The sequence below is a fragment of the Cyprinodon variegatus genome, unplaced genomic scaffold (genome assembly GCF_000732505.1).
Source record: "Cyprinodon variegatus isolate N-32 unplaced genomic scaffold, C_variegatus-1.0 Scaffold1371, whole genome shotgun sequence".
Classification (NCBI taxonomy): Eukaryota; Metazoa; Chordata; class Actinopteri; order Cyprinodontiformes; family Cyprinodontidae; genus Cyprinodon; species Cyprinodon variegatus.
Genome location: NW_015151824.1, coordinates 86,060 through 99,056, shown reverse-complemented (window position 1 = coordinate 99,056; position 12,997 = coordinate 86,060). Strand labels below are relative to the sequence as shown.

The 12,997-nt window shown below is 38.4% G+C and overlaps 2 protein-coding genes across 3 annotated transcripts in view; one reads left to right on the top strand and one right to left on the bottom strand.

Moving 5' to 3' along the window:
• cenpp (centromere protein P) overlaps positions 1 to 12,997 on the top strand; it is a 137,593-nt gene that overhangs the window by 63,880 nt on the left and 60,716 nt on the right. The gene's annotated exons all lie outside the window — the stretch shown is intronic.
• The window catches only part of LOC107103066 (asporin-like), a 20,150-nt gene continuing 11,359 nt past the window's right edge, over positions 4,207 to 12,997 (bottom strand). For both annotated transcript variants that reach the window (XM_015402586.1, XM_015402587.1), the window contains exons 3-8: positions 10,879 to 10,991; positions 9,452 to 9,665; positions 7,192 to 7,302; positions 6,974 to 7,067; positions 6,642 to 6,780; positions 4,207 to 5,187 (exon numbers count right to left, since the gene is read on the bottom strand). In XM_015402586.1, the coding sequence (XP_015258072.1) occupies positions 4,987 to 5,187; positions 6,642 to 6,780; positions 6,974 to 7,067; positions 7,192 to 7,302; positions 9,452 to 9,665; positions 10,879 to 10,991 (872 nt within the window). In that variant the 3' untranslated portion in view covers positions 4,207 to 4,986. The remainder of the gene's footprint in view (positions 5,188 to 6,641; positions 6,781 to 6,973; positions 7,068 to 7,191; positions 7,303 to 9,451; positions 9,666 to 10,878; positions 10,992 to 12,997) is intronic.

Here is a 12,997-nt window from a genome sequence, read left to right as displayed (position 1 = left end):
AGACTTACCTTCAGCCAGAAGGCATTTACAGGGTCTTCTATCCTAAAACCGACCAATTTTGCTCATGTTCTGTTAATAAAAGACTCTGCTGTTCTGTTGGGGGGCAGAAAGGTGCTGGAATGTGAGCAGCAGCCTTTCTCATCCTGCAGGAAGCTCTGAATGAAAATGTGTGTCAGATTCATTTGTGTCCTATATGAAACATGAACTCACAATATTTGAACGCAGCATTAGAAAACATGCTAATTAGCTAATCTGTGATGGAGAAAGGTCAGGGAGGCTTTGCTATGAACCAGTAATGATGAATTATTGGTGGACATGTGTTTTAATAGGTTAACTCAAAAATCGCTGATCCAACTCTGAAAAAGCCCAAATTAACTCCATACGCCCAAAGCTATGTTTACCTTCAAACTCAAAACCGCCCAATCTGGCAACACCGTCGATGGAGGGGAGGCATGGTGCAGCGCTAAGGAAGGGAGGGGCAGTGGAGCAGAAATGGCAAACAGCGGATGTTTTTTTAGCTGTTTGTTGCAAAAATAGACAATTTAATACCGGCCACAATTTGGCCAACATTGATTAATGAGACCGACAGTAAATTTGGGCCGATATATTTACCCGAACGATTTATCGATCGGGATCCAATAAGGCCTTTTCCGCAACATATGAGCATTTTTTTAGATTTTATTTAATTTATTTAATTTAATTTATCTTTATGGTTTATTTCTTAACATCCTTTTAACCATGCATTATTATTTATATTATTATTTATATATTGTTATTATAAATTTGTCGTTATACGACAATCCCCTATTCTTGTTCTATTTTGTTTATATTCATCTATTTGTGAATCTGCATAACATCTGAATTTAATGCACTATAAAGGTAAATTTTATTCTGTTCTGTTTTAAAATGCCACTGATTAAAATTTATCATTAAAAGTGAAATATAAAGGGGTTAGTGACCCCTACTGGCAAAGTGTCAGATTGTAACAAACTGAAAATGGTGCATCTAAACAAAAACAGTGTTGCTCTTTAGAAAATGATGTTAGAGTGTTGGAGCCAGGGCATTCAGGAGGTCTGCAGCTGGTAGACCTGCCATGATGGAGGACAGAGAAAGATGGAAGTGATGTTAAACGTAAGAGAAGACATGAAGAGAAGTGAGCTGAGTGTGAGGAGGAGTAGAAAGCCTGAGGCTAAGACTGGTCGATGTGTGTGAGAGTGAGAGTGTGGCTGTGAGACGTGGCAGAACGAAGCCTGGCCAGCCGGCAGATCTTTTCCATATGTTTCCTGGAGACAGAAAGAGTGGGGCTGCTCCCCTCCGCCCCCCTGCCCCAGCACAAGGAGTCTGCATTTAAACAGACAAAAACACAGTGAAGCAGCATCGCTTCTGCAGCCCAACGCTGGGATACTGTAACTGCAGCTCATTCCAGGCAGGTGCTGGCTCTCTGGGAGCCGGCCACTGTTTGCACTCCCAGTTCATCATGATTTCATCCTGGTGTCATCACATTCAACATTCCTAAGACTGTTTCACTCTGCATAGTTTGTGTTAACAGAAGGAATAAAACGGATGGATGTTATCAGTGACCTTTGTCACAGATTAAATCCTCTATACATTTCCTGAGCAGCTCTAACTGGTCAGAAAATGTGTTGATTTTCTCCTAGTTTCACTAGATATAAATGCACAGCTGAATGAGTCAAACTTTCAGAATAACTAAACACTGAAACTCTCTAACAATCATGTAAACAGCTGTTTGTCCCCAACCTAACAAGGAAAGAACCAAAGCAGTGCTTCTCAGCTCTTTTCTACAGCTTTCCTCTGCCGCCCCCTAGTGACCATGTACTGCAACGTAAGATCTGTTTAAACTCCTGTCCCTGTTAGATAATACTTTCGTTTAAAGTAGGATGGTCAAAAATGCTCTCAAGCTCTACCTGGATACTATACTAATTTGGCATGGTATGTGTCATTTGCACATTTTTGCTATTGCAAATTTTAGATTTGGATTATTTAGACAATTTTTTTGGTCATGACAAATTTTGTCAGATAGTTTTATATTAGGGTTATTATATTTATATCATTCATTTACACACTTATTTAACTGTTCTTCTGTTATTCTAATAGGAAATAATGTTGCATGTTGAAGTTTAAAAAGCTGAGTATCCAAGTAAGTAGCAAATATTTCCCTTGTATTGATTAGGCACATAAACAACTAATCAACGGTTTATCAGGTTAAAATGTGTTCCAGTTCAATTCAATGATGAAGTCAGCTTAAGAGGAATGATTTTCAGTGTAGTAATGTTGCCTACTAGAGGGCGCCAGTGATCGTGGCTTCGGTCTGGGATTATTTACTCTATTTAATGGTTGATTAAATAGATATCTATCTATATCTATAATACAGTTCTGCCTAGGAATATTGTAATTGTGACTAGGTAGAATGCTTTAGTGCTATCTATAATATAAATGTGACTAGTCAGCCTGCCTATTTTATGCTAAAACGGAGCCTCATTATGGTTTGAAAGTATCTAAAACTGCCTTTTGGATAGGCATTATTAATATTCTAATTCGAATAGTCTTGAAATTAGAAGTTGATATCTGTAATGACATTTCTACTAGCAAAAATGTATTTTTGATGCCATGAATTGGATTTCTGGATATCTGTAATTCCAAAAATGTAAAAAAAAAGGAATACTGGATATCTGTAATGTTACCGGTATATTCATTTTTGATGTCTCAAACTGTCATTATGACTAGCAATAGCTATATTAGTTCATTGGCATCAAAAGTTATTTTTAGACATCCAAACTGTTTATTTTAGATAGGATGAATGTTATTTTAGCTATCTGAAATTTTAATTATGACTATAGATAAATAAATTTGAGACATCTGGATTGCATATTCATTCAAGCTAATAAATGTCACAATGGCCTGCCATAGCCTTACTGCCTGAATGATCCACTATACTCCATATTGTGATGAAGTTAAACGGCCCACCTGGTGGAGCTGCTCTAAATGAGTAGAGTGGCTGTGATTAACCGGCGTGAACGCGTTATAGGAATGTAATTTTCACCAAGAATAAATCTATTTTAGTGATCTACAAATGAAAGAACAGAGAGGGCTTTTAATAAATGTTAAAACAACCTGCCGTAGAGACTCCATACAACATTTTCGCATTAATCAAGAAGAAATCTCCTACCATCTCCCTCTGCTTTGCAGCTGTCGCTCTGTCTTTTAAAAAAATATCCTCCATTTTTTTAAATTTCTGCATTAAAATCTCTTCTTCCAGTGGAGTGAAATAGGCACTTCCTGTTGCCCATCGTCACGAGTTATTATGCGCTCAACTCTGAAGTAAACATATCAATTGATTGATTAAACTAACTCAAAGTTTCCAACCTTAGGTTAGATCTATTCAGAGTTGAGGATTTGAGTCTGAGTTTCTTAAACCTGTTTAGTTAAACGGCCCAAAGCCTCTGTGTATGGGTCGCGCGCTCAACCCCTGCATCACCGCCATGCCCTGCAAAGAGGAAGCCAAAAATAGCATCTTTTGGCTTCTTTCTAAGCAGGCGGTCATATAAAACTATTTATATGACTTTTGCTGTATTTTAAAAATATCCTGCAGTTGACTTTTAACGTATTGTCTATAGCTTTATCCCTTAAATCAGGGGTCTTCAACATTTTCCAGGCCAAGGACCCCAAACTGATGGTGAGATAGAGCAGGGACCCCCTAATTATATATATTGTATGAAATAGCGTTCTATCAAACTGGTCCTATAGTCACTCTATTAAAGATAGAGTTATGTAATGAAAGTAATTTCTCCCTGGGATTATTAAAGTATTTCTGATGCCTGGTTGATGGGACAGGTGTTGTGAATGAAACGGTGTCCAGCTTGAAAGAGCTCCTATGTGTCACTGAATGTGTGCATTGATGACTGAAAGACATCTTCTGCCTCCATTTATCTGTTTACTACAGTCTGTTGAATTCATGTTAATGTGGATTTAAAGACATTTCAATTAGTGGAAAAAACTGCAGGGGGGGGGATATAAAAAAAGTCTAATCGACTAAAACTTTCGTGACGCCTTTGCAGTACCTCTGTAGAACCCCTAGGGGTCGCGGACCCCCCTGTTGAAGACCTCCACTCTTAATGGTCATGTTAAATTAAAAAGTCCTGCTCTTCTAAATTAGCCTTCAATGAGCAAAAATAGGTCAACGACATGAATGTTTGAGGTGTTTGAGGTTTATTAAAGACATCCTCAATAAATATAGCACCATTTCAGAGGAGACATGTTTAGAGAGAAGATGCTCCGACGTTGGCGGCGCTGAAACGACCTGGATGATCCAAACTTTGAGTTCTGTAGGATCAGTTTGTCCTCAGCCCTGCAGAGGACCCCAGCTTCTGACCCAACCTGACCTCAGCCTCTAAATACAGACAACACAAGCATGCAGAGAGATTACATACATCCGCTCAGACGCCTCCTAAGCCACAAACTGCTGTAAAACTTTACCCACTTTTAACTCCAGAGTTTTTCAGGAGAGGTAAGCATTCTAAACAATTACTTTGTAACAGTTTTAGTCTTTTCTGGAAATTATAATGTCTAATGTTTTACAAAAGCAACAAAAACAAGTTGGACTATCGGCTCCATCTCAGCCAAGCTAGAATGAAAACAACAAAAAGCATCTTTATTTAAAGCAAAGAAAAAAGTGGTTTTATAATAAAAAGAGAAATATGGTTAGAACCCCCCCCCCAAGCATTGATTTTTATTATATTTATTATTTCCCATTGTTACAGTAAGAACCTTCTTCTGTTATTCATGACTGAAGAGTCAACATTCATAACAGAATAAACGGGCGTCGGCAGCATCTCCCTCCGTTTCTAACATACTGCAGAATAATGAGAAATTGGTCTAATTTGATGGTTTTCTGCCTCCAGGCGCTGATTTCATCACCTTCCCTTTTATAGGACGCCGGGTCTGTTTCTGAGCCGCCGCCTTGTTGCTCTACTTCCTCCTGAAGTTCCCGAACTGGATGCCCCGTCGGCTGGCCACGCAGCGGAAGGCGGCCGGCTGTATGCTCCAGTATTTCACCGGGTTAGCGTACAGGCTGATGGCGTTGTACAGGTTCTTCTTCTCGTAGGAAGATTTTGGACAGAAGTCGTTGAATCCCACATTGCCGATTTTGTTGGCATGAAGGAAAATCACCTGTGCAGATGATGAGACAGAGTTTAATTACCGTTCTTTTTCCTTAATTGGCTTTTATTCAGTCTATTTTAAGGTTAAACCTTTTATCTGGGCTTCATATCATAGTTCTGTGTCTTGTGGAATTTGAAAGCTTTAAAGTCCTTAGTTTTATGTATATTTCGGTTCTGATGTTCACCTTTTCACTGGCTGAAATATTTGAGTGTTTATGTCTGATGATGGATGGTGAAGTGGGGATTGTTTGCCAAGCCAAACATCCAATTCAAGTCCCATTAAGCCTCAACTGAGGCACTGGGCTCAGGTTTCTGTACGCACGCAAAAGAAGGTTCAATTTTCAAAATTGTTGATTGTTCTGGATTACTTATTTTCCTATTTCAGCCAATAATTACAGAGTTCAAACTTTCCTTTCTGCTACCTTTATAGGCCCCAAACCCAAAATGCCTGCTGGTCCCTTCCCAGGCCCCTACACTTACAGGAAGTGGACTGATCCACATTGCTTCCTGTCTTAACGCAGAAAATAAATAAATAAATAAATAAATAAATGGAAAATAATAAAACAAAGGTAAATAGAATCAACAATTATTAACCTGCAAATAAACTATGTAAATAATAATAAAAAAAAACATATATAGATATAGCAATAAATGAACACAATTCAATTTAATAAAGAAAGAAATAAATGAAAAATAATAAAACAAAGGTAAATAGAATCAATAATTATTAACCTGCAAATAAACCCTAAAAAAAAACATATAATTAACACAATTCAAATGGATAAAGAAATAAAGAATAAATTGCTCCATCAGATGGAATATGGTTCTATGCAGAAACCCCGGTGTTTCAGACAATACAGCAGGAGGGGTTTTCTAAGTCGAGGAAAGTTCCACCAGGGGGCGCCACTTGATTTTCATAAAACCATTTGCAAGTCACAGAAGTTTAAGAAAAGTTTAAATTAGAACCACATTGTTAAAACCAAAGATATGTCTTTATTTAATCAAAACTATCAGGCATAGTCTGAGTCATTTCATAGATAAAAAGAAACCAACTAAATTTTCTATGATATAAAGATATAATATATAATGATTTAAAGTGATATTTTCGTCCTTTTAATATAAAAATTGGTTACCTAAGAAGGAGAATAATTTTTATTTATTTATTTATTTTTTTAAGGTTCTGGATCTGGTCAACGTTTTTGTTACAGAAACTGCTTAGAGCAGGCATCCCCAAATTCGGTCCTCAAGGCCTCCTGTCCTGCAGGTTTTAGAGGTTTTTCTGCTTCAGCACAGCTGGTTATAATGATTGCAGTAGACCAAAAGCCTGTTAATCAGCTTTCAATTAAAATCAGCTGTGCTGAAGCAAGGAAACCTCTAAAACCTGCAGGACAGGGGGCCCCGAGGACCGATTTTGGGGATGCCTGGCTTAGAGTTAAGATCGCCAGTATTATTGCTGCCTCTCACCTGTAGGTAGCGCAGTGAGCCCAGGCCCGGTGGGACCTTTTTTAAACGGTTATGGTCCAGATGGATCTCCCGGACATTTGGGATGCTGACCAGGCTGCCGTTTTCCACAGACCGGATCTGGTTGAAGGCCAGTCCTAACCTGCAGGGACAGTTGGACTAGTGTTAATGCCTGCAGGTGATACTAAGAGCTAAAACAAGCCTTTATTCTTATAGTTGAGATAAATTGTGATGTTTGAACCATGACTTGTCAAATAATTTTTAACCTGGACCATTTTCTATCTTCTGTTAACATTAAAGAGTCTATTGTTAAATAAAACGTGGATGATGGCCACCTCTGCAGGTTTTTATATCTCTTGAAGTCCTCCACCTCCACCTTGGAGATCTTGTTGTAGTCCAGACTCAGCTCTGTGATTGAAGATGGGAAGTCTAGAGGAAGAACACGGAACATGATCACCAACCTTTCAGCTTGAAGTTTCAGATGATGTAATAATTAAGAAGCATTTGCAGAAAGTGATGAGGGTCATTCTAGCTTCAGTACATCCTATCTGACCTTTAGGGACACTTGTTAGTTTGGCCTCTGCTATCCCGATGTAGAGAGTGGACAGACCGTCGAAGGCTCCCGGCTGGATCCCACTGTTGGCCAGGGGGTTGGCTCCCAGCTCTGTTGGGAGAAGCACCGAACATCTGGTTTCGTTACGGCTCATTTATCATTATGATGCAAAACATGGAAGGTTGATTACAAGAGATTTATGGAGATGGAAATCTCATTAGTTGCTAAGAGATATCCGCACAAATTTGTTGAAAAGAGCCATAAATATAATAAATCAAACGTAAGGAATCGGTCATCATTTGAGGAAATTATCGAAGGTCCAATCGATCCGCTGATGGAAGGTTAACATTTGAAGAGAAGAAAAACATAATAAACATAATAAAAAAGACAAAGCTTCAGTTGGAGTTTGGTTATTTTAACCTTAAAATGATGTCATTATTAGCAGAGGCTCGTTCATTCAAATTAAACCGAGAAACATTGGCTGAAGTCAGTACCTGACAGATTTATCTGACTGTTACTAGGATCTGTTGAGCTTTCTGTTTTCCTTTAGGAGAAGCCCTGAATTTTGGAAGAAGCATCAGCAGGATGCAGCAGATCCTCCTAACAACTGAACCTTTCACCGCGGCATCTGTCTGAAATATGCACCGAACTTTTAAACACATTGTGTCTCGGATTAAGTCACCAGTTACTTGCTGCTGCTGATATCGTCCTGTTGTTTGGTTCCATCCAGCAGATATTTCTGCTGTTGCCTTACTTTTATTTGCTGGGCTTATAATGTTTGTTTATTGACTGCAGGCAGTGTTGTTTTCATCAACGATGACAAAATCATCTCGTTGATGCTCCTTTTTTTCATGACGGTAACGAGAACTGAAGAGATAAAGCTGAATCTTTGATGATGAAAACATGACGACTCATGGGTGGGAGTTTTCGTCAACGAGACTGGATAAAAATGTTAGCAGGTGCTCTGTCAGGAGCTTAAAATGCATCATTGTGCTTTAATCTGTTAGACAAGCTAAGCAGTATCAGTGGTGTACATTCTGCATGACCACGGATGGATCATGACTGCAGCGGCGGAGGAAAAAGTAATCCAAAATGGTTCGGTACTTCGTGCTCAACTCTAAAAATACTCTCCTGTTCCAGCTGTGCTTGTGCAGAAATGCACAGGGAGGCTGCACTCCTTGCTCCACACTGATGGTTCGCTCTCAGCAGTGTGGCTCTTCCTAGCCCTCACTACTTAATAAACTATATGTGGCTGATCATCCTCTGCTAAGTGTAAAAAATAATTTTTTCTTTAAGCTCAAAAGAGGTGATACTAAACCTTTAATTTCTACCAAAATTCCTAAATTATATCCAAAGAAAATATTTCATTTCATTCTTTTTATTTTTGGATAAAGAGCCAGATGCTTTTAGGGTTAATGAAGATTTTATGGATCAGTGTATAATGCGTAATTCATAGTAGATCAGGAAGTGTTTGCTTTTGGATGTAACCTTGTATGTCTAAAACCATTCCTTTATTGTACATTTTTTTTGTTAGCTTATCTATCTGCTATATCAACCAATATGATGTGTTGAACTAGATCTGCTGTTTTCACAACTTTTGTGAGACACTTTTTTTATAAAGTATACCATTATTCATCAAAAAGTTTGAGTTCTAGAAATCTGTTTTCTGCCTAACAGCAATGATGAACTGCAAGACAGCATTGTGTCTCCAGCAACTGTAGTATCTAGGCTAGAGCTGTCAGTCGGGTAAAGAATCTGGTTGTTATTCGAAATTGTAAAGGTTAACTTTTTTATGAAGTCAAACTTAAATCTAGACCAAAACCTTTTTGAGTTTTAATCGACTAAAACCAACTAAAACTGTCACATATAGTAATGATTAAATTGTGACTAAAACTAATAATAGTTTTCGTCCTGAAGATTAATACTAAGACTAAATCTAAGAAGGCTGTCAAAAACAAAACTGTCTGGAGGTTCTAAGTCCTCATTCAAATAAGTTGAATCATTTCTTTAGACTTTAAATCCTGCTTTTAAATCAGTAAATAGTTCCTGATTGAAGCTCTGATCTGGTCATGTTCCTTCAGATTTAACAGCTTATGGTGCTTCCCTGTTCTCTGCCTCTGGATGGTACTGTAGATCCCTACAACACTCTGAGGCAGAATAAGTCTTAGTTTTTCCTGTTGTAATCCATCTTAGAAGAGCCGCGGCCATGTTTGGATTGAATCAAAAGCAGATCGCAGAGGTGTTGGGATGCAGCTCTTACCCAAAACATGCAGCTTCCTCAGGCCTTTAAATGCCTCCTTCTGGATCCTGTTGATGTTGTTCTCATGGAAACGCAGCTCGATGACGTTGGGAGGCAGATTGGCTGGAATCTCAGTCAGCCGGTTGTAAGACAGATAAAGCAGCCTGAGATGATCCATGTTTCTAAAGGCTTTAGGATGAATCTTGGAGATCTTGTTGTTGATCAGAAATAGACCCTGTCGGTGGAAGAAAATCGTACTCGGTTGTTAAAGATTTTATATTTTTCCAAAACATATGCATCTTTAGTTGTATTAGACATAAATATAAACAACTATGGACTACCATTCAAAAGTTTGGGGTCACATTGAAATGTCCTTTTTGTTGAAGGAAAAGCACTGTACTTTTTAATGAAGATAACTTTAAACTAGTCTTAACTTTAAAGAAATACACTTTATACATTGCTAATTTGGTAAATTACTATTCTAGCTGCAAATGTCTGGTTTTTGGTGCAATATCTACATAGGTGTACAGAGCCCCATTTCCAGCAACTATCACTCCAATGTTCTAATGTTATCATGTGTTTGCTCATTGGCTCAGAAGGCTAATTGATGATTAGAAAACCCTTGTGCAATCATGTTCACACATCTGAAAATAGTTTAGGTCGTTACAGAAGTCGTTACAAACAGGCTCTAACCAGAGTAGAAAAAGTGGGAGGCCGCGTTGCACAACTGAGCAAGAAGATAAGTGCATTAGAGTCTCTAGTTTGAGAAACTGACACCTCACAGGTCCCCAACTGGCATCTTCATTAAATAGTACCCACAGTAGCTTGTTTGTGCTGTCCTCTGAAGGGAGTAGTACACACCGTTGTAGGAAATCTTCAATTTCTTAGCAACTTCTCGCATGGAATAGCCTTCATTTCTAAGAACAAGAATAGACTGTCGAGTTTCAGATGAAAGTTCTCTTTTTCTGGCCATTTTGAGCATTTAATTGACCCCACAAATGTGATGTTCCAGAAACTCAATCTGCTCAAAGGAAGGTCAGTTTTGTAGCTTCTGTAACGAGCTAAACTGTTTTCAAATGTGTGAACATGATTGCACAAGGGTTTTCCAATCATCAATTAGCCTTCTGAGCCAATGAGCAAACACATTGTACCATTAGACAACTGGAGTGATAGTTTCTGGAAATGGGGCTCTATTCACCTATGTAGATATTGCATCAAAAACCAGACATTTGCAGCTAGAATAGTCATTTAGCACATTAGCAATGTAAAGCGTGTATTTCTTCAAAGTTAAGACTAGTTTAAAGTTATCTTCATTGGAAAGTACAGTGCTTTTCCTTCAAAAATGAGGACATTTTTTCAATCTGACCCGAAACCTTTGAACGGTAGTGTACACCAGGACAAAAAGCCTGTCCTGTGGTGATAAAAATAACACTGAAGGTCCGTCTTACATAAAGCCTGTTGAGGCCTTTAAAGTCGTCCTCCTTGATTTCAGTGATGTCGTTGTTCTGCAGGTCAATCATCACTGTGTCTTCAGGAATCTTCTTAGGGACAGAAATTAAATCTGTTGGCACAAATAAGACCTCTGGGTTAAAGAGAAGAATCTGAGAGGAGGAAGGTGCCTCAGTGAGGGGAGTAATTAAGACTGTCAGTGATGACTTAAACACACAGTGGGGCTTATTGTTCATTAAAGGGTGAATTTTAACAGAGTTCAGTTTGTGCAACAGAATGAACCGGAGTCGAGGTTGAAATGATCCAGATTTGTCTCTGGATGCATCTGTACCAGAAAGGCCTGATATTAATGATTGGAGGAATGCGCACTGAGCAATGGTCTGCTGTGGAACTTTAAATGACACCAGAACTGGCAGTTCTCGCTGCAGTCTGGTTTTTAAAGGTTTCTTCATCAGCTACAGAGACGATTGACACAGAAGAACGGTATTTTTTAAATTTAATTTCTCAGACTGAAAAACAAACTTAATAAGCTGACATTCCTGCCCTTTATTGCATTTGTTTTGCTAACATGTTTTTATCCTGAGTCACAATTATTACATGTTCTTTCAGTGCAAAGAATTAGCATGTAATAACTTCTCGAGTTCTGACTAGTTCATTTCATTTTTGTTAATCCTCCATGTTTTTTTCTGCTGTAAGAAAACCTTTGTTCCCCTACTTGCTGCTGATACAAATGAGCGTCCCTGCTTTGAGACGATGAAGGATTTTTCTCACAAATTGGAGCCGAATGTAACCATTACTGATGTTGCAAGAAAATGATCTTAGGTCCAATTCCTGCTGCCTGAGGCCTTCAACCAGCCTAGCCTTCAAAAGCATGTTGGCAAAATTTGCTGGTGAAGATTCTGAGTCATCCAGGTAATAGTCATTTCAAGAAAGTAAAAAAAAAAAGAAAAAAAAACAGTTTAAGGACGTTTTGTTTCCCATCCAGGAAGCTTTTTCATTTCAAAATGTCAGAAATTGCGTTGAGTTCGAGGCTTTATAGGGCGGAGAAAGAAAAACATGGTTCAATTTGCATGTTTTCTAAGCCAAAAGAAGGCTTTGTTTTTGGTCTAATGGATGGGAAGGGAAATGTCTTTAAACTTGGAAACAAAGTTCAGTGGATAGTTTTTGTTGTTGTTGTTGTTTTTTATTTTTATTTTACATTTTTGACTTTTTTTGAATGGTTGGCACAATTCCCTCTGGGGAGACAGAAGATCTATACAAGAAGGTGCATTCAGGGAAAACAGGTGATCTGGAGCCTTGATCATTCAAAATAACTCCAAAGTGATGGAAACATCCATCATACCCAAAATTTTCACCCAGAACCATTTTATGTTATGTTATTTATGATATTTTATGGAAAAATGAGCTACCTCTGATTATCCTCAATTATTACATCAAATCAAACCTGATATCCAGTCAGCTCTTCACCAATATTTGAACTTCTAAAACTTTCGTCTAACTAAATCTAACTAAATTGGGAAAGAAAATCTCAAGTTGTGAATATGGTAAAGTAAAACAGTAATTGCGTTACTAAGAACAAAAACAGACACATCTAAAATGGGATTTTTACATCAGGACCCCCCCCCCCCCTCGGATGCTTCAAACATTAATCTTGTAGGATTTCTGTATTGGGTACATACAGTAGTAGCCATTCAAAGTGTCCCCATTTTCCTTAATGGGCCCTTGGCTAGTCCTTTTTTTAAACATTGATCTTTTAACTGAAATACTCTTTCTGTCATTATTTGTGGACATGAAGATCTAAACAGAAGCGTCATCTCTTGGTCAGACCCTGTAATTCAGTGAAAAGGTGGGGTCAAAGTAAAAAAATATGCAAGAGGGGGTCACTCTGAGGCAGGAAGTTGGCTGCCATTCGGCTGGCGTTTGATTGGGAATTGCCATTTTGAATGGCTGCTACTGTAAATTCATAAAGCTAGATAAAGATCAGTTAAGCACCAAGAATAGATGGACCCGTTTGAATGGATAGCAGGACACAGGGACACACCAAAGCTACTGTGCTGCCCTCTGGTGGCCAGACTATTCCTGCTTCTATACAGTAGCGTGTTTTAAGTCTCATCTGAA